General features: G+C 33.8%; 2 protein-coding genes and 1 long non-coding RNA gene across 4 annotated transcripts; all 3 read right to left on the reverse strand.

Moving 5' to 3' along the window:
* Positions 1 to 2,817: 2,817 nt before the first annotated feature.
* On the reverse strand, positions 2,818 to 8,257 carry LOC114267920 (pentatricopeptide repeat-containing protein At5g66500, mitochondrial-like). The gene is made up of 2 exons (XM_082917450.1): positions 6,628 to 8,257; positions 2,818 to 3,357 (listed from the first exon to the last, which is right to left on the reverse strand). The coding sequence occupies exons 1-2, from the start codon at positions 8,122 to 8,124 to the stop codon at positions 3,241 to 3,243; spliced, it is 1,614 nt and encodes a 537-aa protein (XP_082773576.1). The 5' UTR covers positions 8,125 to 8,257; the 3' UTR covers positions 2,818 to 3,240.
* A 1,183-nt stretch (positions 8,258 to 9,440) lies between these two features.
* On the reverse strand, positions 9,441 to 16,888 carry LOC114267831 (uncharacterized). Of its 2 annotated transcripts, none has more exons than XR_003631067.2 (3): positions 16,629 to 16,888; positions 13,648 to 13,811; positions 9,441 to 9,760 (listed from the first exon to the last, which is right to left on the reverse strand). It is a non-coding gene; the product is annotated as an uncharacterized LOC114267831 (long non-coding RNA). The 2 variants fall into 2 exon arrangements; XR_014363626.1 differs by lacking the exon at positions 16,629 to 16,888 and adding an exon at positions 14,630 to 16,588.
* Positions 16,889 to 17,645: 757 nt separating this feature from the next.
* On the reverse strand, positions 17,646 to 21,539 carry LOC114267843 (auxilin-related protein 2). Its single transcript, XM_082919334.1, has 5 exons — positions 20,949 to 21,539; positions 19,995 to 20,060; positions 19,822 to 19,911; positions 18,942 to 19,118; positions 17,646 to 18,136 (listed from the first exon to the last, which is right to left on the reverse strand). The coding sequence occupies exons 2-5, from the start codon at positions 20,034 to 20,036 to the stop codon at positions 18,101 to 18,103; spliced, it is 345 nt and encodes a 114-aa protein (XP_082775460.1). The 5' UTR covers positions 20,037 to 20,060; positions 20,949 to 21,539; the 3' UTR covers positions 17,646 to 18,100.
* Positions 21,540 to 26,981: the final 5,442 nt, after the last annotated feature.

The following is a 26,981-nucleotide window of genomic DNA, read 5'->3' on the forward strand; positions in this document are numbered from 1 at the left end:
ACTTCGCATGTCTTCAAGCCTCCAAATCTTTCATGTAGCGGCAAAAAATCAATTGATTACTGCTTGCATTAGTCCAAGCCAAGAAGTTGTCGGTGGTGAAGATTTTAAAATAGCTTCGGTTGAAGATGAAGAAACAGAGGAGGTTGAGTCAAAAAGAGAAGAGTTCGTGGTGAATGACAGTATTTGGAATCAAATGGTAGAAATTATGAAGTACCAAAACATCAGAGAAATTCTCTAGGGAAGGTTAGAGAAATTTGGAAAGTCTGAAGAAATTCTCTGTGAAGTCGAATTTCTATCAATTGTTTGGGAAATTTCTATGATTTTCTCTGAATGAATTCAATAAATTTTTGTTATACTCATATGGGGGAGTTTGTTGCTTGTTTGATTTTTATTGAATGTTGCGGGTTGATTTGGAGAGTGGGAATCAAAGTTCGATTGCTTGGGTTGATGTTCATGGTAAGTGATTTTCCCCAAGACCTTTGTCGATGGTAGTAGAGAATTTGCAAACATTTCCAGAGATCTAAAGATTGAAGTCAAGAATGTGTCTTCTTTGAATCCGAATATTGAAATTTCAAATGTCACCGAGAACTTGGCCTAACAAGTTTTCTGGTTCTGAAGCTTATGAAATTGATATCTACTTGACTCTATTTTTGGTGTTTGAGTAATTCAATTTTCTTTGGTTTGAAATTTTCTCTGGTTGTTCAATTTTCTTTAGATTGAACTTTTCTCTAGTTGTTCAATTTTCTCTGGATTGAAATGTTCAATCTATGTTTATGCGTTCCAAGTGTTTGATTATTTCTCTTCAATCCCTCTCTTCTCATCCCCACCAAATTTTTCTAGTTTAAACCAGAGAAATTCTCTGGTCTGGATTGAATTTCTTTGGTTTGGACCACATAAATTCTCTGGTTTGGAAATCTATAGTTTGTTTGTATATATTTCATGATTTCAATGCTCACCAACCAAACCATGATATGCAATGGTTTGGTTTTGAGTAAATTTTAAACTCATTATGAGGTGTCGTTTGGGAAGTGGGTTGGTTTTTTGGCTTTTTGACTTTTTTAGCTATTTTAACCTGGGCTAAAAAGCTTGGTTTGGGAAGCACTTTTTGGCTTTTTAACTTTTTTGACTTTTTTTTTGTGAGAGAAGAGTGCAATGATTATGGGTTGAATGTGATGTTTTGTTTGTTGTGGCTAAAATAACTTATTTTGTTTTTTGTGGCTATTTTAGCCCCAAACCAAGTTCCCAAACAATGCTGAAGGATTCTAACTTGTTTGCAATATATGTTAAAAGAGTTTAAATCTAGTGAAATTTCAATTTTCTCTGCCCCATTTGGAATTTTCTTTGTGATGTATCCAGAGAAATTCTCTGAATCGAATTTTTTCTAGATCGATGTTGAGGGATCTTAGACATTATGAAAATATTGGGTGTCCTTTATGCTATAAAATCTTAATACCATGGACCTTAAAAAAAATCCCCTAAAATAAACACTCTTAATTAAATTAAAATATCAACTATATAAAAGAAATTTAACAACTATCTAAAAAAAAATCATATAAAAACATCTAAACCCAAAAAAAATAAAATAATGAAAACATCCAAATGATAGATACATTTTAGTGTGTCAGATGATTAATCATCCGCAATATGATATCAAAACATAAGAGAATTTACTATTTAACAATTGAAAAAATAACTCTAGTAGTAAATCCAAACTTTTGAGATTTCTTAAGAGTATTATTGTTATGCAAGTATTTCTTCCTGTGAGTTGTGATTATATAAAACAATGTAGAAAATGAAGTATAATTTCATATATATAATTATTATAAAATTTAAATGATTACTCTATAATCTTTATATTTTGTTTCTTGTACAATTTTGATTATTGTAATTTTAATTAGTTTGATTTTGATTTTAAATTTTAAAAAAAATTAGATGACATTATAAATGTTAATAATTTTAATTATAATTTTTTCATAAATATGTAATAATTTTTAAAAGTTAGCCCTGATGAGTAATTTCCCTTAAATTTATGATTTTATCTAAATTTTTGGTCTAATTGATTATATCTAGTAGAATTTTGTAATGAAAAATACACACATAAGTGATTTGTATCAAACTTTAAGAAGAAAAATTATAAATTTATTCATCTTAGCGAGTTAATTTCAACTAATTCAGTAATCACTTTTTGTCAAAATCACTAACGATATTATCAATAAGACTAAATTGACATAAAATTTAAAATTAAAAGTCAAAATTTAACTAATTGAAAGTGTAGGGACTAATTTAAAATTTTTAATTTTTTTTTTTTTTTTGCCATTGACCACTTCAAATAAGGACTAGATAGGCAGCTTTGCTAAACCAAGGGATGGAGGGATACATGGTTAAGCTAATAATCAGTACAATGACGACGGGCAAAGCGAGGACAGGGAAAATGGGACAAGGGAAGTAAATAGAAACTAGAAGCATCTGTCACCCAATAATCAGTTTTTCAACTTATTTACTTTTTCTCATAAACAGTCTAATACAGATTCCCGAAATAACAAGAGATAGGCAGCTTAACAAGCTACTCCAAACAGGTCCGTAGTCCTTCAATCTGCTTTAACTTCGGCATGGCAAACAGACTGCATCTGCTTAGCTTACTGTTAACATTTAAGTTGTGTTTGAATCTTGAATTTGAAGAGAAATTTGTGGAGGGAATGAAAAAAGTGAATGAAATAGAAATTAATTTTGTCATTTTTTCCTTTATAGTTTTCCTGTTAATTTTATTCAAATTACATGCCTTAGGTCACACTTCTAAAAAAAAAAATACATGTTCCGAGCACAAAAACATAAATTGTATTTATTGACTTCTCAGAAGAAAATTTCATGAAGCTGTGCATGTTTAAATACAACCAACCACATGGTGTATTAGTTTAACAGGTTCATCAGTCAAAGGTGGCTGCCATAGTTTGAAAGAAGACAAGATCAGTTTTAAGTGCTGAAGTGCATGTATGATGTCAAAATATTGTACTGATATCAGTAAGTCAATTCCAGAATCAAGTGAAAGCTGATATGGAAAGCTGACCTTGATGACAAATGAAGTTTTGATGAAGCAAAATCAATGGTGGTGCTACTGTTTTCACCATGACCACCCCCAAATGGACATTGAATCAACCAATCCTGAAGTAACACAATTCATTTTCTGATGCTGAAAATTGTTGAAGGTTTGACATTTAATTTTTCTAAACTCGATAGGCCAGTTTAATTCTCATTGCTGCTGGCAATGGCAACCCAGCTACTCCCTGCTTCCTTAGCAATCCCTCTATCTTTCATAATGCTTCTCTGCAAGTCAACCGAATCCCACCTTCCAATGGCCGCTGTTAGAATTGATGTATTATTGATTGATGAATGTTACAATGATTTCTATATATAGAAGAGTAAGTGGTAGTAGGTGGTAGGTGGAGTAGGTGAAGTGGAGGTGGTAGTGGTGTAGTGGGTTAGGTTTAGTGGAGTAGGTGAGGTGGTAGTGGTGTAGTGGGTTAGGTTTAGTAGAGTAGGTTTAAGTGGGTGACGTAGGTGATAGGTTTTAACAGCCCCCCGCAAACTCAAGGGGGATAGGAACTAGCCAACTTGAGTTTGGAGAGAGTAACAAAACAAGAAAATAGACGAATACATAAAAGAAAAGAGGATAGGAGACACTGTATGGTCGTGTCAGACCGATGGTAAAGACACTGTATGGTGGTGTCATAACGTTGTAGAAGACACTGGATGGTTGTGTCAGACCGATGTAGAAGACAGTTTATGGGGTCATGTCGGACTGTTGTAGCAGACAATGTTATGACAGTTGTTGTGACAGTTTATGGAGTCTTGCTGGACCCTTGTAGAAACTAACCGGAATCAATGTCGGGACAGTTTATAGAGTCTTGTCGGACCCCTAAAAAGTCGCACCCTCAAAAGGTGTTGTGACAGTTGTTGTGACAGTTTACGGAGTCTTGCTGGACCCTTGTAGAAACTAACCGGAATCAATGTCGGGACAGTTTACTGAGTCTTGTCGGACCCATGAAGGAGCTAACCGGAATCAATGTCAGGACAGTTTACAGAGTCTTGTCGGACCCTTAAAAAATACACTGTATGATGGTGTATATAGGCTGCCCAAATATATATATATATGGATATATATAGTGAGCCCTCAAAAGTCGCGCCCTCAAAAGGCGCGCCCACTTCATCAAAAGGCGTGCCCGACAGAAAGCGTCTAGCCATCAAAAGGTGAGTCGGAGACGCGGCGAGGCACGTGAGCGACAGAGTGGCGTGTCGGCCGCGTCGTCAGTGTCGATATAAACCAATGCGGAGGCTGTGGAAACCAAACCAGGCTGAAACCTCTGAACATTGTCAGACTGAAACACTCTGAAAATACTCTGGATCCAACCCTTCTCTGAAAAACTCTGCGTTTTCGGAGAGAGAAACTTTGTAACACTCTGTAACCAATCCTTCTCTGAAAGTACCAGTCGAAAATCGCTGCGTCGCTGAAACACTCAGCAACCCAAATACATGGCCTCTTCTTCCCGTCCAGCTACCCAGAACATGGCCTCCTCTTCCCGTGGTCTGCTCACGCTCTTTCCCGACCTCAACGAGTCAACAAGAGAGATAACCAGTGCGGTGGCCAGTGAACCTCAACCAAACACCTCTGGTTTTGCTCCGTTGAACTTTCCGATGCGGTCTGTGGAGCAAAAAATGGCGGTGCAAACTGATATTGAGGCCAATCAGTATACTTTGAAGTCATGTGTTGAAACCATGACTGCGGTCACAAACTTGTCGTACCGGCTGCAGAGTAGGACAAATGAGGTGCAGCAGTTAAACACCCAACTGGCTCTGCTCCAACGCATGTATAAGGATGCGCGAGCAGAGATAAGTGTGCTAAAGGCGGAAAATAAGGAGCTGAAGCGGAAGGCCACCGTGATGTTCCGATTTGGAGGTCCGCCATATGCTGTAGTGGAGGAGTATGGGGGAGTGAACGTGCTCGGTGAAGTGGGAAACACGGAGGCAACACCGGCAAGGGCCGTCCAGGACGGAGGCAAGAAAAAGCGACCCGCAGCAGAGTAGAGAAGCAAAATCCCGCCTGTGGATGTGGTTGTTTTGTGTGTTTTTTTTTTTTTTTTTTTTTTTTTTTTTGGTGTAAAATGCTGATCGGGGTTGATCCCCGGCATGAAGAAATGGCAAGTTTGTAAAATGTTTTAAAATGTTTTTTTTTTTTTTTTTTGGGAGTGTTGTGTTGAAAAAATAAAAATAAAATGAAAGAAAACAAGGGAGAAAGAAAATAGATAAAAAAATATTTATAGATGGATTATATGAAAAATATCAGTGTGATTGTTTCAAAAATAAAGTGGGGGTATTTAAAAAGGAGGAAAAGTGATTTGGGAAAAAATAAATAAAAAATAAGTGATTTTAAAATCAAATGGAGGAGAGTTTGAGTAATAGAATATAATAAAAAGAGATATATATATATATATATATATAAAATAAAGAAGGTGGGGAACAACATGATAAGGGTGTATTTTAAAATGATAAATAAAAGAAAGTTGAAGACAACATGATACCGGTGTGTATGGATGTGATAATGAGAGTGAAACAAACTTGGTGAGTGTGATTAAATAAATAAAAGAAGAATGGGTGTGCTTTGTTGTATTGGAATATTTTTCTTTATCAATCTTCCCGCTATGCAAGACAAGTTGATTGAAAGTGGTGGGAAGAAAAAGTGAAAAGAAATGATGGGTGATAAAATAAAATATAGAATCAGTGGGTTGGTGGGTTGGTGGAAGAAAAGTTTAAAATAAATGGGTGGAAATATTAAAATAAAGGTGGGTGTTTGGTGTTTGGAGCTTTAACAGCCTGTGGAGCATGGTTTAGAGAAGAGAAACCCACCCAACTTCTCTCTCTCGGGTTGGTTCTCCACACACAACACACAGCAGTTCATACACACATTCACACAGAGCCACAACACATACACAACAATTCATTTTCAGTCAAGTCGCTTGTGATCATCTTTAAATGCAAGAGATATTGCAGCAGAGGGCTTAGATTTGTTGCCAGATTTTGATGTGCAACAACAGCAGCTCCTAAATGAATTATCCCGTCTCTCTCAACTGGGCTTAGATTTGTTGGTCTCGTGTAGCTATGACAACACCATCAAGGATTGAACAGAAGAGTTCTCCGGTGACTGAGCGAGAGCAGCATGGCGGAGTTCTCCGGCGAGCTCGGTGGCGGCAGAAACAAAGGGGCAGGAACAAAATTGGACTGTCTGATCATGAATCAACGCAGATCGTCAAGTGAGTATGTGTAGAAAACTCCAGCGGGCAGCGAAGGCAAGATTGCCGGCCGACTGCCCGCCGGCGAGAAAGAAATATAGGCCTAAATCTTATAGCTCTGATACCATGTTAGAATTTATGTATTATTGATTGATGAATGTTACAATGATTCCTATATATAGAAGAGTAGGTGGTAGTAGGTGGTAGGTGGAGTAGGTGAAGTGGAGGTGGTAGTGGTGTAGTGGGTTAGGTTTAGTGGAGTAGGTGAGGTGGTAGTGGTGTAGTGGGTTAGGTTTAGTGGAGTAGGTTTAAGTGGGTGAAGTAGGTGATAGGTTTTAACAGCCGCATAGAAATTCGACAACGCTATATAATTCGCAGGTTTAGTTGGTTCCCACTCAAAGAGCTGCTTAGCAGCAAATTCACCCCTAGTGACATCTTGGTTAAGTGTACAAGCATTCAATAGTGCTGCCCATACAGCAGCAGTAGGCTTAATACCGTTGTCAACCATATCATGAAAAAGTCGCCACGCTTCTTCAATCCGACCTGCCCTACCTAATATATCTATAAAACAGGCATCATGCTCTGGACCTGGATCCACACCGTACTTTTCTTGAAACAAAGCAAAACATTCCTGGCCTTGTTCCACGAGACCTGAATGCCCACACGCAGATAAAACAGCAAGTAAGGTCACAGAATTAGGCGCAACACGATTACCCTCTTCCCCCATTTTCTTGAACAGCTCAAGAGATTCACACCCATGTCCGTGACTGCCATATGCATCTATCATGCTTGTCCAAGAAACTACATCACTTTGAGGCATTTGATCAAATACCAAACGGGCATTCAAAATCTTCCCACATTTTGCATACATGTCCAGTAATATATTGCACAACTGGGTATTAGAGATGAAGCCCTGACGGATAGCCATGCCGTGTATTTGCTTCCCAATCCACAAATCTGAATTCTCAGAGCACGCAACGAGGGCACTGGTTAGCGCGACTACGTTAGGTTTCATAGCACTCATAATCGACATAGCGACATCATATTTTCGATTCTGAATGCACCCAGAAATCAATGAATTAAGCATTATATCATCCGCTTGGCGATGCAATTTACAATAAACTTTCATTGCTTCATCGATGTATCCCACACCCGAGTAAAAATCAATCAAAGCCGTACTCAGCACTACCAAATCACGGCCCATTACAATCACCAGTGCATGAACTTGCTTACCCTGTCGCTTTGCATTCAAAGAGGCACAAGCTTTAAGCACAGAACACAACGAGAACTCGCTAAATTCCACTCTTTCCTTCCTCATTGCCTCAAATACACGCAGCGCTTTCACAGGGAAACCATGGCGCAGAAAGCTCGATAGCATTGCGTTCCAAGCAACCACATCCTTGAAACCCATGTCATCAAAGACATGAACCGAGTCACCCAATTGGCCATACTTGGAGTACATGTCAATCAACGCAGTTTTCGTAACAATTCCCGAGTCAGAACCCAGTTTGATCATCAAACCATGGACTTGTTGGCCGCGATTGGAGTTTGACAAAGACGAACAGGCGCCCAAGACAGGCGTAAAAGTGTAGGCATTGAGGTCGGAACGAATGCGATGAATGTGAACGAACAGATTCCATGCCGTGAGAGGGTCATTGTTGCGAACATACGAGGCGATAAGAGAGTTGAGAGAATAGAGGTCTCCGTGGGGCGTTTTGTCGAACAGGTGGTGAGCGTGGACATTGCGGTATTGATGCTTCGTTATTATTGCAGCGTCCTTTAAAAATCGGTTGTGAAGTTTTTTGGCGGGTAAAAAACAGATAAAACGACTAAACGTGGACATTAACTAAGATTTGGATGTCCCGGAATTGAAGGGATAGTACAAGTAATAGAAAGCATAGTTGTAATCGTATCATTACTTTATAAGAAATTAACTAACCATTTTAAAGAGGGGTTTTTTATCGGTCCTTTTTATAGGACATTCTATTTAATAAAGAAACGAAGAGAAAATTACACTGCCCTCATGTAAAGTTCAACAAAAATATGATAAGTCTCACAATTTTAATATAATTATATTGTACCTTTTTTATTTTTAGGGTGTGTTTGATTGGAGGGATAAGGGGAGACTATTTACTGTGCGGATTGTAATCCGGAGGAACCATCCAATCCGCCATTTGTTTTTTTTTAGTCCGCCGGACATGGAGTTCAACCGGACTCCTTATCCCCTATATAGAGGACTATTGTATCCTAGGGGGGTATGGGACAATTTTTTGGGGACTATCTACTGTTGAGATTAGGTGGTAAAATGATCATTTTGACCTTCTGCTATTTAATTATGTATTATATTTAATAAAATTCAATAAAATTTAAATGTCTTAATTTAAAAATAAAATAATTTTATTTAACTTTTTATTGATGTTTTATTTATTTAATTTTTTAAAAATAATTTTTATAGATATTTTATTAATGTTTTATTTTAAAATTTTGTTTATATTTTATTTAATTTCATTATTTAAATTTAATAGATGTTTTATTTAATTTCATTGTTTAATTATTATTTTTTTTAAAAACAAATTTATTTAAAATTTTAATTAAAAAAATAACATATATTTTTATTGATATTTTATTTATTTTATTTTTAAAAAATAAATTTATTTAATTGTGTAAAAAATAAAATAAAATAATTTTTTATTTAATCTAGCTAAAAATAATTAAAATATTAAAGATATGTTTAATATTATTATTACTTAGTAAACAATTGAAAAATGATAAAATAATCTTTTGTTCATTTATCCTATCCAGTCCGTCCAACCAAACGTTGGATTCACTAAAAAACAAACACAGGATACATATCTAATTTAACCAAATAGTTCGGGGGATTCATAGTCCCAGAACTCAAGTCCGATGGATAGCTAGCCATATTATATAACTAGGGATAAGGCACGGTCAATAATGTTTTTAGTACCACACGTGCTACGGAATTCAATTGTAATAAATCAATTTAAAATGATATATCACTCCAGTTTAATACTTTACAAATAAGAAGTTGAAATTGTTTCTACACAGTAAATTGGCAAAAACATCCATAAATTTCAAATAACAAACTTCAAAATTAAAGTCCAAATAATAAATTTTATATTACAGTGTAGCATAAGCAAAGAATAGCATCTAAAAATATTTGCTAAAATTTAAGTCCAAACAGCAAATTTTAGAATTCAATCCACGTCAAAATGACACATGTATAGCAAACCTTCAATAAAAGGATGTTACTGAATTAGTATCATAACTGGTAACCTTTTCACTTTAACAAATTTCAATACCTTCAAGAAAAGGTGAATGAATATTTTGGTACAAAAGATTAATCATCCTATCTAACTAAAAAAAATAATAATTAATCATCTAGTTTAGAATGAGAGCCAACCAACTACACACATAAAAAGAAGCAACATAACCCAGCATTTCTAAAACAGATCAGTCACCTGCAACAAAATCACTCGCTTAAATTCGCTTTAAAAAACTAATAGCTATGAGAAATCGCATCAAAATACATATGAGAAATCAACAAAATGATTCTTTAAAAGCAACTCTAATTTGACAACAAAATGAACTCATTGCAGTAATAAAAATAATTTGAAAAACAATAACAAATGCATGAATAGCTTAATATAATATTATTGAATCAGATAATTTTATGATTTCAATTTGAACAATACCAAAAAAACTCAACAAACCCATGTTTAAGAGTGATAATTGCATGTTTCACAATTTTTTGCAATGACATTGTCATAGCAATGGGACTTAAGACTTGGTTTAATTTGGTTTGGTTTGGTTTGGACTGGACATTGTCATAGCAACAAATAATCTTCTTTCAATTTGTTTTGTAATTAATCCCCTTCTTTCAGCACAAAATTCATTTACTTCTTTGATAGCTCTAAATAAACTAGTGGTAAGCATAATTCTGATCCCATCATTGGCTGAAACACACATGAAAAATAGTATTGAGCAAAGATTCTAAACATGAATGTAAGAGAGAAGTTTACACAGGTTTTACATAGTGAAACTTAACAATAAAAGGATAACTCTTGTATAGAAGTCTTCCTAGTTGAATCGGGGAGCAAATTTCAACAACAACAAAAATATGAATTAGGCAAACCTCTCCAAACACTTTGATCTAGATAATGAATTACTACAATGAAGCAAACATAGAACACACATTGATGAACTCACATTTTTCCAATTATCTAAGCTCTGTAAATAGATCAAATAATAAAAAATAAAATTAAAAAGCCCTAAAAAACACAAACTATTCATCGCAAAATTCACAAAAAAATCAAAAATTTGTGTCATCACTACTATATAAGTCCAAAACACAATATTTTTAATCTTTGACAGACATGATGAGGCCACAATTTTATATTCCCAACAATGCATGAAGCAACACATGACAAATTAATTGAGAGAAAAAAAAAAAAAACAAAGATGATATGAAATGGATAGCTTGTATTGGCCACAACAAACACTAAAACTAATTTGGAAGGAAAAAATGAATCTAAACAATAATCCTGCAAGCAAAAATGAATATGTACAAAATATTGGGATTAAAATATAATTATAATTTATACATATCATGTTAAAATTTATGGAGTCCATAGCATTTTTTTATTCTTCTTAAAGAATTTTTAACAATTTTACTTGTACGACACACTTTACAGAACTCAATTAAAAATAACAACTCCCCCTAACCTTAATGCAAATTAAGGAATAAACATATAAAATTTATAATGTTCAGTAATATTGCAAATTATTGACTACACCATGCATGATTTCATTAGACAATGATGAGACTGTTTGAATCTTTAAAATCTAAGATCCTACACAATCATTAATAGTACATCATCTCTTGTTTCTCACTTAATCCCATTAAAAGAAATAAGCTTAGAAATTACGAACGTATTTAAATTAATAAAAAAAAAATCCATGACATCCATGGCCATCAAATTCACCATCTTGTTGTGCCCTCAGGACAATATTCACTTATCCAGTTGTTCATTGGAAGAAAAATCCCGAATATGCAAACCAAAAAAAAATACTGCATGTAGGAACAAATTTGACATCTCACTAAATTTAAATTCTTTGTTTTTCATGAACATAACAAATCTGGTAGTCCATGGCAAAACTGATATTACACCTATTACTAAATATGAAAAGTAGATGTCAATGAATACCTTCAATTATTTGGATGATCTCGTAAAAGCATAATCAGAATTACTTCAATTATTTCTTGCAGACTAACGCAAAAGATCATCTAGAGGCGATTTCATTCTAGAAAATCATGTACAACAAATTTTGAATGTAAAAATGCAAAGCAGTAAAATGTATTGCTAATTACCAAGAAGTTGTCATTTAAATGTGCAGGAAATATTGTGAAGTAGGCTTGGGAAATAACAAAATAACAAAAAGTGTAGTTATAATGCTTTTAAAATGACTTGAACCTCAATTGTACAAACAAATTTCATGACTATTCAAATGATAAAAAAAAATACATAGGAAAAAAAATAATGAATCACATAAAAAATATTCTTACAAATAGTGATTATATTAGAAATCTCGAAAATTGTTGACCTTTAGCAAGAAAAAATCCAAAAAAAAATCATGAATCACATAAAAATATTCTTACATATGGTGATTATATTAGAAACACCAAAAATTGTTAATCTTTAAGCAAGAAGAAATCAAATTTTAGAAATGGATTTAGAAAAAATTCATACCTAATTTTCATACCTTTGACATAGCTTCACCATTCTACGACCGAAGAACCAAGGGACATTACAAATTCTCCTTTAATACAATTAAATAAGAAAATAGATTAAAAAAAAATTATATAAGTAATAGATAGGAATGGTTACAAAAAAAATACAAACAGATTTCATAAACCACATAAAAATATTCAAAATTATACAAACAATGATACTAAAAAGAACACAAATTGTACCTGAGAGAGAAGGGCAAGTCGGGACTGGGAAGAGGGAGTTGGAGCTTTAGGGGGGAGATCGAGCAAGGCTAGAGTAGATCGGCAAAGTTGGGAAGAGGGTGGTTAGCACTTCATTTTAAAACCAACTCCCCATAGGAGGTGATTATTGGATTGTTCATGAATCAAGAGAATTGGACTGCATGATATGCTTCAACAATAGGATTTCAGTTTGAGGTGATTGCAGATTTTGCATATGAGACCGGGGGGGGGGGGGGAGTGGAGAGAGTAGAAGAATTATCCCTGTACTAAAAAATATGCAAAATATAGACCTAAATTAAACATATTCTTTTGAATTTGGATGATAATGTTGGACCCAAAAAATCAATTTCTACCTTTCTTTGACCCATTTACAAATGGATATGGTCATGGCTGTACAAATTCTCTCTCAAATAACATTTAAGTCAAAAAAAAAAGCACATTGAGATAGGCAACTCTATTCAAAATCAAAGAATCATGGGATTGTTGATAAAATGTTACTATTTGTCAATAAAAAAAACAAAGCGTTAAATAAATCAATATAGAATTAAAAAATAAAATAAAATAAATGCGAGCCTAACAAATTTTTAGGCAATGAGAACACATAAATGTAATCAAATATCACATTAACTCATTTAATTGAAAAAATAAAACCAAAAAAAGAACTAAGAACAAAACACAACACATAAATTTATTTATTTATTTTTGCTTCATTATTAACAAAGAACTAAGAACTAAGAACTAAGAACCAAACAATGGGTGTTAATAAAGAGTTATGAGACCCCTTTTCCCTTAACCCGTTGATAACATGAATCCCATTTTTCCTTAACCCCCATTTGATAGAGAGGAAAGTGGGTGTTGAAACCCCATTGATTATTAAAGAAAATCTCAACCCAATTAATGTTAACATTAACTCATTTAATTGAAAAAAGAAAATCAAAAAAAGAACTAAGAACAAAACACAACACATAATTTTTTTTTTTTTTTTTTTTTTTGCTTTAGATTTTTAATGTTAACATTAGCTCTGTATGGATTTGTTTACTGATGTTTTTGAGGAAAATCGTACATGGGAAATTCATCATTTCACTTCTTTATAGTCCACTTCGTCCCAAGATCACTTCTTTAACATTAGCTTTCAATAGTCCACTTCTTTATTGTTTGGCATATTATATGATGCATGAGCTGGAAAGAAAAAATGATGCATGTCTGGGATATGTCATTTCAATGCATGATGGGATGAAACCCATGTCCAGAAACATAGGGACAAAAAACAGAGCTATGAACTGAAGAAAAAAAAAAGGGGGGTAAAAAAAATGAATGAAAAAACAAAAAGAAAGTGAGGAGATAAGAGTGCCTTACTTGGTGATGGTGGAGAAAAAATGAAAAGGAATGCAGAGAGCTTTGTTCTTCCTTCAAAGCTTTGATCTTCCTTTAGAACTTTGTTCTTCCTTCGTTCTTCCTTCTTTCACAGTGATAGGTAAAGTGCAGTAGGTGGGTTGGTAAGAGTTGATAGGTAAAGATATCTGGACCATTGAAGATAGTTTGTGAGAAAGATATTTGTAAAAGTAAATCTGAGCCATTGTTTTTAAATCTAGATAGATCTGGACCATTAATTTGAAAGATATTTTCAAACTAACCCTTCCATTGATATATAGATTACTTGAAGAAAGAACAACTATTGTTACTGCATTGAATCAAAGAAAAAGAAAACAGTAATTAAACAACATATAAAATTGTCCAATAACACTAACAATTTGTGTAAAATTCCAAGTTGACTCTTTGAAAAAAAAAAAAAAAAAAGATTTGTAGATATTAGATCCAAAACAATGAGATAAAGATACGTCTAAGGAACTTTCACAAACTGAAACATGGGTTTAATAGATTATCACAAATTAAAACCAACTACAACAAACAAAATTTACCAACTGGTTGTGACTCTTTATTTACAAACAAAATTTACCTATTGGTTCATAAGATAATTACCAACTGCAACAAACAAAGTTTGAAAAAGTGTGCAATAACTAAAACAAAAGCATTCTCATCAAACCAAAATTAGAACATGGGTTTGCACCAAAAAATAAAATAGAACATGGGTTTAACAAATTCAGAAGAAACTTTACCAAAATTAATACGAACACAACTTAGTGTTAACAGATCTGTACAATTTTTTAGATCAAGAAGATGAATAATGGGTGTTTCAATAAAGAGTCACAGGGGACCAAATTAACACAAAAAGCAACAAAACTTTCTCCAAAGGAAATCTGTGCCAAGATATGTGTGTGCATGTGAAGAAGAAAGAGAGAGAGAGAGAGAGAGAGAGAGAGAGAGAGATAGAGCTTACGGAAAAGAGGAGAGGATTCAGCCAAAGGGTATGAAGAGCTGTGAGGAAAAAGTTTGAATCCTGAAATTTTGAAAGCAACAAATGCAAAGAAAATTGTTGATTTGCCAAACACAGCATATTGTCTTCCCAAAGAAAATTTGAAGTCAGAAAGAGATGAGAGTGCGTAAGAGAGAGAGAGAGAGAGAGAGAGAGAGGGTGTATGTTCAAAAATAGAGCCATTAGATTACATTTTGGACCATTGGATCTTCTGATTGAATAGGACAAACGAGAGACATTTTCAACCCTTGGATTGAATCAATCTAATGGTCTATATTTTGACAAAGGGACAAAAGTCCCATCAGGATTCAAAAACAGAGCCTCCTTGTTATATAGATTTGACACATGTAATATTTTTTACTATGCAATTTGTTTTTGCTATAGCTTGTGAGGTAAGAGGTTTCATCATAGGTCCAACCATTGATTTTCATTTCAATGACACATTAAGATAGTCAAAACAATTTAAGGATATTTTAAAACAGTTGTCCCGTGTCTCAACGACACAGCCACGTGTTATTGCATGGCTTAGTAGAGAAGGTAGAACCCATGATTTTTTTGTTAGGTGATAAGGCACAACAAAAGGCATAATGATTTGTGATTGGTTTATGATATGTGTCATACGGTGTCCCAAATAGAAAAAATCATTTTTTGATATTTTATGGACCTCCGCTTATAATTAAAAAAAAAAAAAGACGATTGATATAAATCATTATAACAAATTTTGCTAAAAGCTTAATTATAGTACACTTACAATCTTATGTTAATCAATATTAGACAAATGTAAAAAAATTAATAATGTCATCAAAGTTTAAATAAAAATAAAAATTTTATCCTTCAAAGTTTATTTTAATACTTTTAAACAATAAATGAAAAAATAATTGACCAAATTGTACCTTCCAGAACCAGTTAAAACCCGCCACCCCAATAGCCACCACTACCAATTTCTATCTCTCACATGCATTTTTTCAAACACCTTATATGCATTGCTAATCACCCAAACAAAAACTGATCTTTCCTGAAAATAAAATAAAAAATAATAACTGATCAAAAGAACATATTACATAGTGTAACTCTCAACAGCCACGAAGTTTAAATAATGTTACTGAAGTCCCAAAAAAGAAAGATGAGGATCATGCATCAGTAATGCATGTCACCATGAACCATTCAAATGGGTGTTCAGTGGTCATTACGCTTGTACACAAATATAATCACAAACTTCAAATATACCTTCAATTATTTGGGTAGTTTTTTAATCAAGGGGTCAATAAATTTCCGTGTAATCTGTATATATTCATGTCAATGTATTAATTTGTTAATGGAAAACTTTCGTCTTCTCGATGAAAAAAGATTTGCATCATTGTTGTTTAAAAACGATTCAGATTCTCCTACTAATCTAACAGCAACACTCTAGCATCAAAGCCTTTATTTTATCAGTGCTTCCAGCTCAATCAATCACCCATGAAAATTTCACATAAAAGCTAATCAAATTAAGTGCACCACCACAAGTCCATGACCCTATTTCCTCATTTTACCTAGAATATTCTCAAACATACCATATTGCCATTGCCACCAATCTCACTTCAAAAGTTCCAAACTTGAACTCTAAATAATCAAACTGTTGAATATTCATTATTACATTGCTGTTGACTTTCCAGAAATTTCTTTAAGACAAAAATCAACAAAAATAAATTCAAGATTGTGCCTTCATCAATAAAATTGATTATATAATTAATCAAACACAATGCCTAATGGAAACAAACCTACTGGAAAAAGAATTAGAGTAACAAACCTGCTGGAAATATACTTGCTTCACCCAAAAAAATTAATACTCAAGAAAGAGAATTAGACACCTCAAAAAAATACTACCAAATTCAAAAGAAACTCAGAAAAATATACTTGGTTTAAAGATAGAAATACCCAAAAAAAAATATACTTGCTGGAAATATAGAAGAAGATTCTTCACCTGAACAGTATACCAGATTCTTTTGGTTTACTCTCTTGCTGGAAATATACTAGATTCTTCCTTTAGATTCGTCATTTGCAGTGGCTCTATTCAGTCATCGTTGCCACTGTTGATGAAGATTGGGATGACGGAGAGAGAGAGGGAGGAAGAGAGAAGACGAAGAAAGTAATAGGGGGTTCGGGGTTGGGTCTCCGGCAAGAGTTGGGCTCCGATAGGAGTTGAAGAAGAGCACATGAATGGGCTCCAATGGAGAGAGAGAGAGAGAGAGAGAGAGAGAGAGAGAGAGAGAGAGAGAGAGAGAGAGGGCCTATGCTCAAATTTTGAAATTTGGAAGAGAGACAGATTTTGAGATGAGAGGAGTAAGTGTGAGAGAGATTTTGGAACTTACATTTTGAACCATCAAATCTTGATGTTAATTGATCTCAACCATTGAAATGTTCAAATAGGACAAATGAGAGTAAGATATTTTCAGCCATTGGATTTAATCCATCTAACAATCCATATGTTGACACATATACATTTTGAACCCTCGAATTCAAACCAAGCCTTCCATTGTTATATAGATTGTTCAGATAATTTTTAATGATTGTTTTATAACTTCAAAAATAATAATAATAATGTTTGGATAAAAATGACGTTAAAGAACAGAGGTTATTTTTTAGTTTACGTAATTGCCTGTACTTTTCTTTTTGAGAGAGAGAGATTGGGTTGGTAATACAAAATCTAATTAGAATGCCGAATGGATGATGAATTTCACTTACTCGTTCATTTGAGATATGTACAGAGATCGCATGAATTATAATTTTATTTGCATTTGCAATACATTTCATTTGAATTTGGAATAATTTAAGCTTAATTTCAAATTTAACTTTCCAATTTCTCTTCTCTTTCAACCCTCCAATGGGTTAATCAATAGAGCAGTTGTCAACACATTAGTAACGGAGCACATGTACTGTAATGAACATTTCAAACTAAAGTGAACATTAACGTTTAGGTCATAGGCAACATGTCTTCAACTAAAATAAATCAATAGCTCTATCTATTTTAATTCTATCCATTAATCACCAAACCAGATGTGTCATATTGTACATGTACTTGAATTCCAGGACACTGGAAACAGGAATGCAATAACAATGATAAACAGAAATGGGATTTCAATTCCAACCCTTCATTACTGCCGACCGAACTGTCTTCCCGGCAATATATATATATGTATGAATTATCCGAATCTCAAATCCTCTGGTAAATCATCATAGCATGAAAGAGAACAGACCTCTATTTTAATCTGTTAAAGGGTCTGCAACGATGAAGCGAAAGAGATAAACCTTCTTCTTTCACCAACATTTCTTCCCTGGCAATCTCGAAGCTTGAGCTTACCTTTGGAACCTAACGAAAGAACTAAAAATATTTGACAGACGTAGAGATATTTACTAGCTACAAGTATAAATTACATGATGTGCTGCAATGGCCATCTACTGCTCCTCTGAGTTGAATCTGTTCCAAGCTTCCTGAACACACATAAAACAAAAACAATAAATAGAAAAGTACTGCAACGATTATCAAGAACTGTTAGTTACTTCAGACCAAACTTGAGTAATTTGTTTGGATGTAATTTGAGTTACATGACGCTCATGGCAAAGATCAGTCCATTACATTGGGGGTTAAAGAGGGACAAAGTTACTGTAACATTAAAGGTCCATCTCATACTGTCATAACTGAAGCTTGAACTTGGCTAGTACTCTTTTCGTTCCATTTTATTTATTTATTTATTTTTTGGGGGTAATCGGATGTTAATAAGTGAATAATGATTAATTAACCAAAGAATCATTTTTACTATTGAAACTTTGATGCCAAAACTGGGCTTCATGTGCATAAGACATTTCATCAGGTAAATTATCGTATCAATGCATTCCTTGGATACAACCTCCATTTTTACAAAACTAGCATGGATGGAGAAGTAGTAAGTACAATTATAGTATAATCTCAATTACCAAGGTATTCATGTAGTTAAATAAACTATAATTTTAATCATAGATGAATAGTACAAACTTTAAGACATACTATTGAGGTGTACCAAAATGCCAATACAAGAAAACTATATCAAGCTCAACAGTAACATTTTTGTAGTAGTAACTTGGGAACAAGCATCCATTTATCAAGCTTTAGAGAGAGAGAGAGAGAGAGAGAGAGAGAGAGAGATTATTATATGCTCACTTTCACCTATATGTAGCATGGAGAAAGGCTTTATTTCATAGTTTTTTAGAACATAGTCATTGATCAAATTGGTAAAAGAAAGCGAAGCCAGTAAAATACCTTCAGAAGATCAAAAACCTTTTCACATATATACTTTTGCTGAACACTTGCACCACGTTGTTGTAATTTGTCAGGGTGAACACATAGAGTGGCTTTCCTGTAAGCTTTCTTAACAGCCGCAGAAGTTATAACTTCAGTCAAGGGAATTGGCTGCCAACCACTATCAGGCCCAAGGATCTGTGGATGATGAAAATGTAATTTAGAGCACAAGTAAATGGAAAATTACAGAAAGAGGAATCAGTCAGTGTAACCAAGCAAGGATGAGGATCAATATTGTAATACTGAACTATGTCGATCTCGATCATCTATTGAACTACACATATGAATGAGGAACAGAAATGAAAGACTCTGACTGCATCTATTAGCAGATAATAATTGATATATTGATGCAGAATATGGACCTTGGTCAGGCCACATCTCCATGTATTAGTTTTCAGGGGCAGGATATTCAAAAAATATTCTGTGCCAGCAGCAAAATCCTCACTCTGGCCAATAGTTCAATGCAGATGAAGTAGCATGAGAAAGAGTAATTTCATTTCGTTCTATGCCTTCTTCATACTAACATACTGTGCCGATTTCCTTGATGTCTGATCTAAACATATTCAAGAAAGTGATCGATTTTTGCTGGGCAACCAGAAGAATTAAGCACTTGGGAATATATAGCAACTAAATTGATAGGATTCCCACTGGCATGGCTTGTAGCTAAAAAAATTGACACTAACTTTACAAAGACTTCTACCCAAAATTATATTTTCACTTTTTATTTAAGTACATGTCATAGCTAAAAACACTTTAATAGCTCCTAATGCACTGAATGCTGTATAAATGCAAATGAAACACATAATGCATGTTTATGTGAAAGAAGGATTAAGGTTAATACATATTGTAGTGTCGAAAGTAATGCACGCAGGTTCGCTTCTTTCCCACTCGACCATCTCTTCACTTCAGCATCAAGAGCTTCGGCCAATCTCTGCAAGCATATATTGATATGAGCCATGGAAATGCAAAGGTAACTCATGATTCTGAAAATTACACTTATGAAAAGATGTTTACATTTCTCTCTGCTTGCTCTCTTTGAGCAAGAAGATCACGCATGTTCTTCTCTGCTAGAGCCTTTGCCTGAAAAGGTGACAGGTATAGTTTTAGTTCATAATGTTAGATGCAGATATAACTTTACCAATTCTATGAAAGGATGAAAAACAAAATAGAAAAATTACAAAATGTGAATTTCACTTGACAGCAGGGTGTCATCAACTTTCATACATAATAGTTTCATTTGACTATCCCTCATAATTGACAGGCAATATTAACAAGAAATGACCAAAAATAGGAGCTATTTGCTGAAAACAACTTTGATGGGCACAATCATAAAACTTAGAAAAACAGTCAGTTCCCCCAATAATACACAGACAAAAGGGAAAATTATATCGGTAGTCCCTAATATTTTGGCCATAAAACTTAGAAAAACAGTCAGTTCTCCCAATAATACATAGACAAAAGGGAAAATTACATTGGTAGTCCCTATATTTTAACCATTGTGTCATTTTGATCCTTGCAATTTCAATTGACTCGATTTTGACCCTCAATTTATCATTTTGTCTCAATTTAGTCCAATTAATTACAATTGTTAGTTTTTTTTTTTTTCCTTTTATACAATATGAAAACGGAGCACATAAGTAGCATGTGTTATGCTTTTATACACAAAATTGTAAACTTATTCAACTCAATGAATTAATCTCAGCCAACCTAGCTATCATTTTCCTACCAATTTGACACAAAATCTAAAATTTATAGTCAAAATCGAGCTAACTGAAATTATAGGAACCAAAATGACACAAATAGCAAAATGCAGAGACTACCGATGTAATTTACCCTAGACAAAAACAAATATGGAGTTGATCAATTCACATCCACACCCGATTAGTATCAAATGCATATACTTCATGTGTGTGTGTGTGTGTGCGCGCTCGCGTGTGTATTTAAGTATATATGTAACGGGAATCCAACCTTTGGAAGAACATGATTCGCATTTTCCGGGGGAATTCTTGCTAGTTCGCCTCTTCTTCAAGCAAACAGCGAATTTCTTTCCACTCTTACTCTGATCAAAACCCCCACATTTTCTCTCTACTTTTTCAAACCCAGAAGTCTTAAACCCCTCTCTATTTCCCCCCGATTTCTTCGACCCAAATCGAGACCCAGTTCCTCCCTTCGACACAGGACTCGAAAACATAAATATCGATCCATCACCAACTGCTGTTGAGCTCTGCGTCTCGGACTCGGATTTACAGTCATTGCATGATTGAAATGCGAGAGGGATTGCCAGTTGGGGTTTGGAAGGAGTAGTCAAGTGTTGTTGTTGTTGTTGTTGAAGCTCTTTGGATTGATCACATTTTGTGTCAGCTTCAGTGTTGGGATCATCGGAATTGGTGGTGGTTGTGCTGAGGAAGCGTTTTGCGAAGAACCCAGATCCAGCTACTGCTGCAGCTAACATTACTTGCCACATTGTGGTTGATCTGCAAACAACAATTGCTGGAGCATTTGGTTTTTAGAGAGAGAGAGAGAGAGTTTGAAAAAGTGGCACTGGGATGGGAGGTAGGTAGGTAGGTGTGAGAGTTGGGAGGGACTATATGAGGACACACGTGTTGCGAAGGCAAGTGAGTGAGATTAACATCTCTCTATAGCATTAGTGTGGAGTCTGTTTGTGTTTTGCTTCCTTCACGTGCTTCCCGCTTTCAGCAATTTTTCAATCCTCTTCTACTTGGCGATATATTTAAGTCTTGTTTTTATGATTCAAATAATTTATTTTGTTAAAAAAAAATTAAATAAATTATAATTACTGAATTATCTAATAAATGATATTTATAAAGTGTTTAATAAAATAAATAATTTAACTGAATTATCTAATAAATAATATTTACAGAATGTCTAATAAAATAAATAATTTAAATTATTAAAATGAGATTCATGATAAATTTTAAGTGTTTCAAACAATACACTCTACATTTTTTCCTATTTTTGAGTCGATGGTATTATCATGTGAAAAACATTAGAAAAATAATAATAATTATATATTACACGTGATCATAATTGGGCTTAAAAGCCTATAACCTGCGCATCAAATTTTTACTCGACCCAAGCCCATAATGTCCTCCAAGGTGAGATAGCACAACTAAAGTAAAGATCAAGGTCCTGTTTGGTGTAGCTGTTAGAATATATTATAAATTATAACTTAACAGATTATAAATTACAACTTTAATCAGAAGCTGTTAATCTGTTTGGTGTAACTGTTGGATTATAGATTTAAGTTGCTGAGTAGTGTTTGTTAAATAAGCTGTGAAGTAACTTTTTCGATTCACTTTTATTTTTTATTATTCACTATTTATCTACATTTCTCATAAAAAATAATAATAATATTCTATAGTCCATTTGGGTCTTTTTTTTATTTTTAAAAAAATAAAAAATAAGAAAATCTAAGAGTATAACCGTGAATTAACATGTCCACAGCAGAAACTAAACCCAAGTTTGGGTAGTTTAAAAAAAGCCAAAAAGTCAAAAAGTTACTCAAAAAGTTAAAAAGTCATCACTATTCACCAAAAGTCAACAATTACGGCTGCACAATTCCCAATTCTAATTTTTCCCTACAAACTAATTTTTACAATTTTTTATTACACATTTTTCCATAAAAAGTCAAAAAGTTAACCCAAACATTCATATTTTCAACCTCAACTTTTTAGTCTAAAAAGACAAAAAGTGCACTTATTTAGTCTTCCCAAATCAGAAGTAAGGGGTGAACAGCTTCTCAGAATCAATTTTTTTGACTTAAAATAAGTTGTTAGAATCATTTGAATTTAACCAAACAGTCCAAAATAATTTTTTAAAAGATAGAAGCTATAAGTTAGCTCAAAAAAGCCCCCAATGTAAAACTCAACTCGTTGGTTAATGAGAGCGTGGTAGAAAATGTTTTATTTGGACATTAGATTGATATAGTTATAAAGTCAAAAAATTATTATAAATTTCACATCATTTTTTTATTTTTTTTACATATATTTTCATAAAAAATCAATTAAAATAATCACCATGAAAAATTTGGAAAAAAAACCCCAAAAGTAAGCCCATAGTAATGCATTATATTTTTACAATAAAAATATGTTTACTTTAATAGTAAAGGCAAAATGAAAATAATGTACCCGTATACTTTTAGTCCAGCTCACTGTTGAAACAATGTTCTGAGTAAATAAAATAAATGAAACAATTCAAACAAAATAAAATAAAACTTACAGTATTTATTTTGTAGAACCGAATAAATAATTCAAAGACCAAGTCGAGTGTGTGACACTCTGTCCTTAAGACAGATTCACCCCGCTACGGTGCTTACAGTTGAGTGGCGTCTATCTCCCAGGATACAATGATCTTAACCAATTTGTAGCAGCACTCCAAAACAAATTGTTCAGCGAACCAAACCTGTGTTGTAACTTTCTGAATATTTATTCTAAAACTAAAATGAAGAATAATACACAAAATAAAATCTGGACAACAAAGATGGGATTTTGCAAACTGATTTTTTAATCTTTAGACTGCTGGAATCATGGCTGTATTTATAGACAAAATTACACAGCCCCGAACAGGTGCTGTTAGACTGAACAGGTGCAACAAGTGTCAACAGATACTTTCTGAAATTTCAAACAGATTAATTGCAGTTATAAAACCGAATCTGTCCATTGCATCTTGGAACATTTTTTCAAATTGTTTGAAAATTGTACCGTTGATGGAACGGTCATAAGGAACTGTTGAGGTATAAATTATTATTAAACTATTTGAATAGTTTAATCAAAAATGCTAAAGGTGGAAAAGTATCAAAAAATTGTTTGGAAATTATATATTAAACTATTTGAATAGTTTAATTAATAAATGAAGAAGTACAAACTTTAGGAAACCACTTAGAAACCCAAAAATTGAATTTAGATATAAATTAAAATCCCATAATAATTTTTATTGAAAAAATTCAAATGAATTTTATCTAAAAAATAATGTTAGACCCGAAAACGACGTCAACTTCACATTCACTCAAAAATAGTTTTGACGTTCCGTCTTCACGGGGTGACTTGCCACGCGGCAAGGAATACTTCACTTCTTCGGACCCACCCCCAAACACTTCACCTCTTTGGACCCACCCCAAAAGACGTTTGGGGCCCACTCAAAATTGGGCTAAAAACTATGCCTATATTAAACCATTTTTCCAACAATCCCCCACATGAATGGAATTTGACGGAGAGAAAATGCAACAATATGATCTAATTACAGAGAGTACAGAAATTGGAAATATTCTGCAAATGATAGGTAGCTTTTGGCTTTGAACCTTGCCTTGTGAGACACTATTGGATCTACTAGCTAACTAGTGAACATGATGTCTTGAACTGTTCAACCGTTTGTGTAAACCAAGACAATAGAACTCATACAGTATATCCCCAGACACAATTTAGTTCTCATTATTGTGTTCATTTTGGCCCTGAACAACCTGATCTTTCATGAGTGCTCTAGAGAATTGTAGCCCTTCACAAATCTCACAGAACCGGCTCAGTTTACACTCACATAAGTGATGCTTATGAAGATTATCCTGCCATACTCCACTAGGTTTACTTAGATATAAGAATCATTAAAATTTTACTTAAACCTCAAACGCTGCAGTTATCACTATTTCATCAAAGAAATGGGTAGGAGTTAGACTCCCTAGTGATCCTTCTGAGTCATTCACAACTCGGTTGTCCCTTTTGAACCTAGATCTTGGGATCTCCAGTCAACTAGGTTGGGTTGCCGTTGTGGTAACTCTTATTTAACAGGCTTAAGTCCTATTCCCCTCGATGAATTCTCAACTAACTCTCTTGCTAACCCTTTGGTTAGTGGATCCGCTATATTATCTTTAGACTTAACATATTGTATGGAAATAATTCCATTAGAGAGTAGTTGTCTTACGGTGTTATGTCGACGACGAATGTATCGTGACTTACCGTTATACATATGACTCTGTGCTCTACCTATAGCTGATTGACTATCGCAATGTATGCATATAGCAGGTACCGATTTTGGCCACATTGGAATATCTTCAAGGAAGTGGCGAAGCCATTCTGTCTCTTCCCCAGCTTTGTCTAAAGTTATGAATTCTGATTCCATAGTAGACCTAGCAATACAAGTCTGTTTTGAAGATTTTCAAGATACAGCCGCTCCACCAAGAGTAAAGACATACCCACTGGTGGACTTCGAGTCTCTAGTATCCGATATCCAGTTTGCATCACAGTAACCTTCAAGTACCGCTGGATATCTAGTATAATTCAGCCCAATATTACGAGTAAATCGGAGATACCTTAAAACCATTATAATTGCTTTCCAACGTTCTACTCCCGGATTACTCGTATATCTACTTAATTTACTTACTACATAAGCTATATCTAGGCGAGTTCAGTTCATAAAGTACATTAAGCTTCCAATAATTTGGGCATACTCTAATTGAGAAATATTATCCTGTACATTCTTAGAAAGATACAAATTAACATCTACAGGTGTTCTAAGAAGATGATCATCATCTTTGCTGAATTTGTCAAGTATTTTCTCAATGTAATGAGGTTGTGACAAAGCATAACCTTCTGATGTTTTGGTAATTTTCATATCAAGAATTACATCAGCAATGCCCATGTCCTTCATGGCAAAATGTTTATTCAACATTTTCTTGGTAGTTTTAATCATGTTATTATTACTACCTATGATGAGTATATCATCTACATAAAGGCATACAATGACATAACATTTGTCTGTGTTTTTAATATAAACACATTTGTCACACTCATTAATTTTAAATTCATTTGACATCATTGCCTTGTCAAATTTCTCATGCCACTACTTTGGCGCTTGTTTTAAACAATATAATGATTTAACCAATTTACACACTTTCTTTTCTTTTCCGGGAATAGAAAAACCTTCTGGTTGTTCCATGTAAATTTCTTCATTTAACTCACCATTTAAGAAAGCGGTTTTCACATCCATTTGATGAATTTCTAGATTGTATAAAGATGTAATGGCAATTAGCATTCTAATGGATGCTATTCTAGTAACCGGTGAGTATGTGTCAAAGTAATCAAGACTTTCTTTTTGTCTAAATCCTTTGACCACAAGTCTTGCCTTGTACTTGTCAATTGATCCATCCGCTTTCATTTTCCTTTTGAAAATCCACTTGTACCCAATAGGTGTACAACCTGGTGGCAAGTCCACTAATTCCCAAGTGTGATTTTGCAAGATGGATTCAACTTCACTGTTGACAGCTTCTTGCAATAAAGAAGCCTCAGGACTGGACATAGCCTTTTTATAAGTTAAAGACTCATTTTCTAACAAATATGTTAGAAAATCTAGACCAAAAGATTTTGAGGTTCTAGCACGTTTACTATGCCTAGGTTCCTCTTCCTCATTTTGATCTAATTCTTGTTCTTGATCATGAGATCTTTTATTGTTACTAATCTCTTGTCCAGTCTTATTTGGAAATACATGTTCAAAGAAAGATGCATTTCGAGATTCAATAATAGTATTTACATGCATTTTGGAATGTTCTGATTTACGAATCAAAAACGATATGCACTACTATTCTTGGCTTAACCAATGAAAATGCAATCAATGGTCTTAGGACCTATCTTAGTCTTTTTAGGACTAGGAATAGTCACTTTAGCCAAACACCCTCACACTTTTAAGTATTTGTAAGATGATACTCTTCCATGCCACATTTCATAAGGTTTTTTATTCACTTTCTTTCGGGGTACTTTATTTAAAATATAATTAGCAGAAAGTATTGCTTCCCTCCATAAGTTCTAAGGTAATCCAGAACTTATTAACATGGCATTCATCATTTCTTTTAAAATTCTATTTTTCCTTTCAACAATTCCATTTTGCTGAGGTGAGTAAGGAGCGGTGGTTTGATGAATTATTCCATATTCTTTACAAAATTCATCAAAAGGTGATTCATATTCACCACCTCTATCACTTCTAAGTTTCTTGATTTTC

Source organism: Camellia sinensis, chromosome 3 (genome assembly GCF_055761805.1).
Source record: "Camellia sinensis isolate YWXY chromosome 3, ASM5576180v1, whole genome shotgun sequence".
Classification (NCBI taxonomy): Eukaryota; Viridiplantae; Streptophyta; class Magnoliopsida; order Ericales; family Theaceae; genus Camellia; species Camellia sinensis.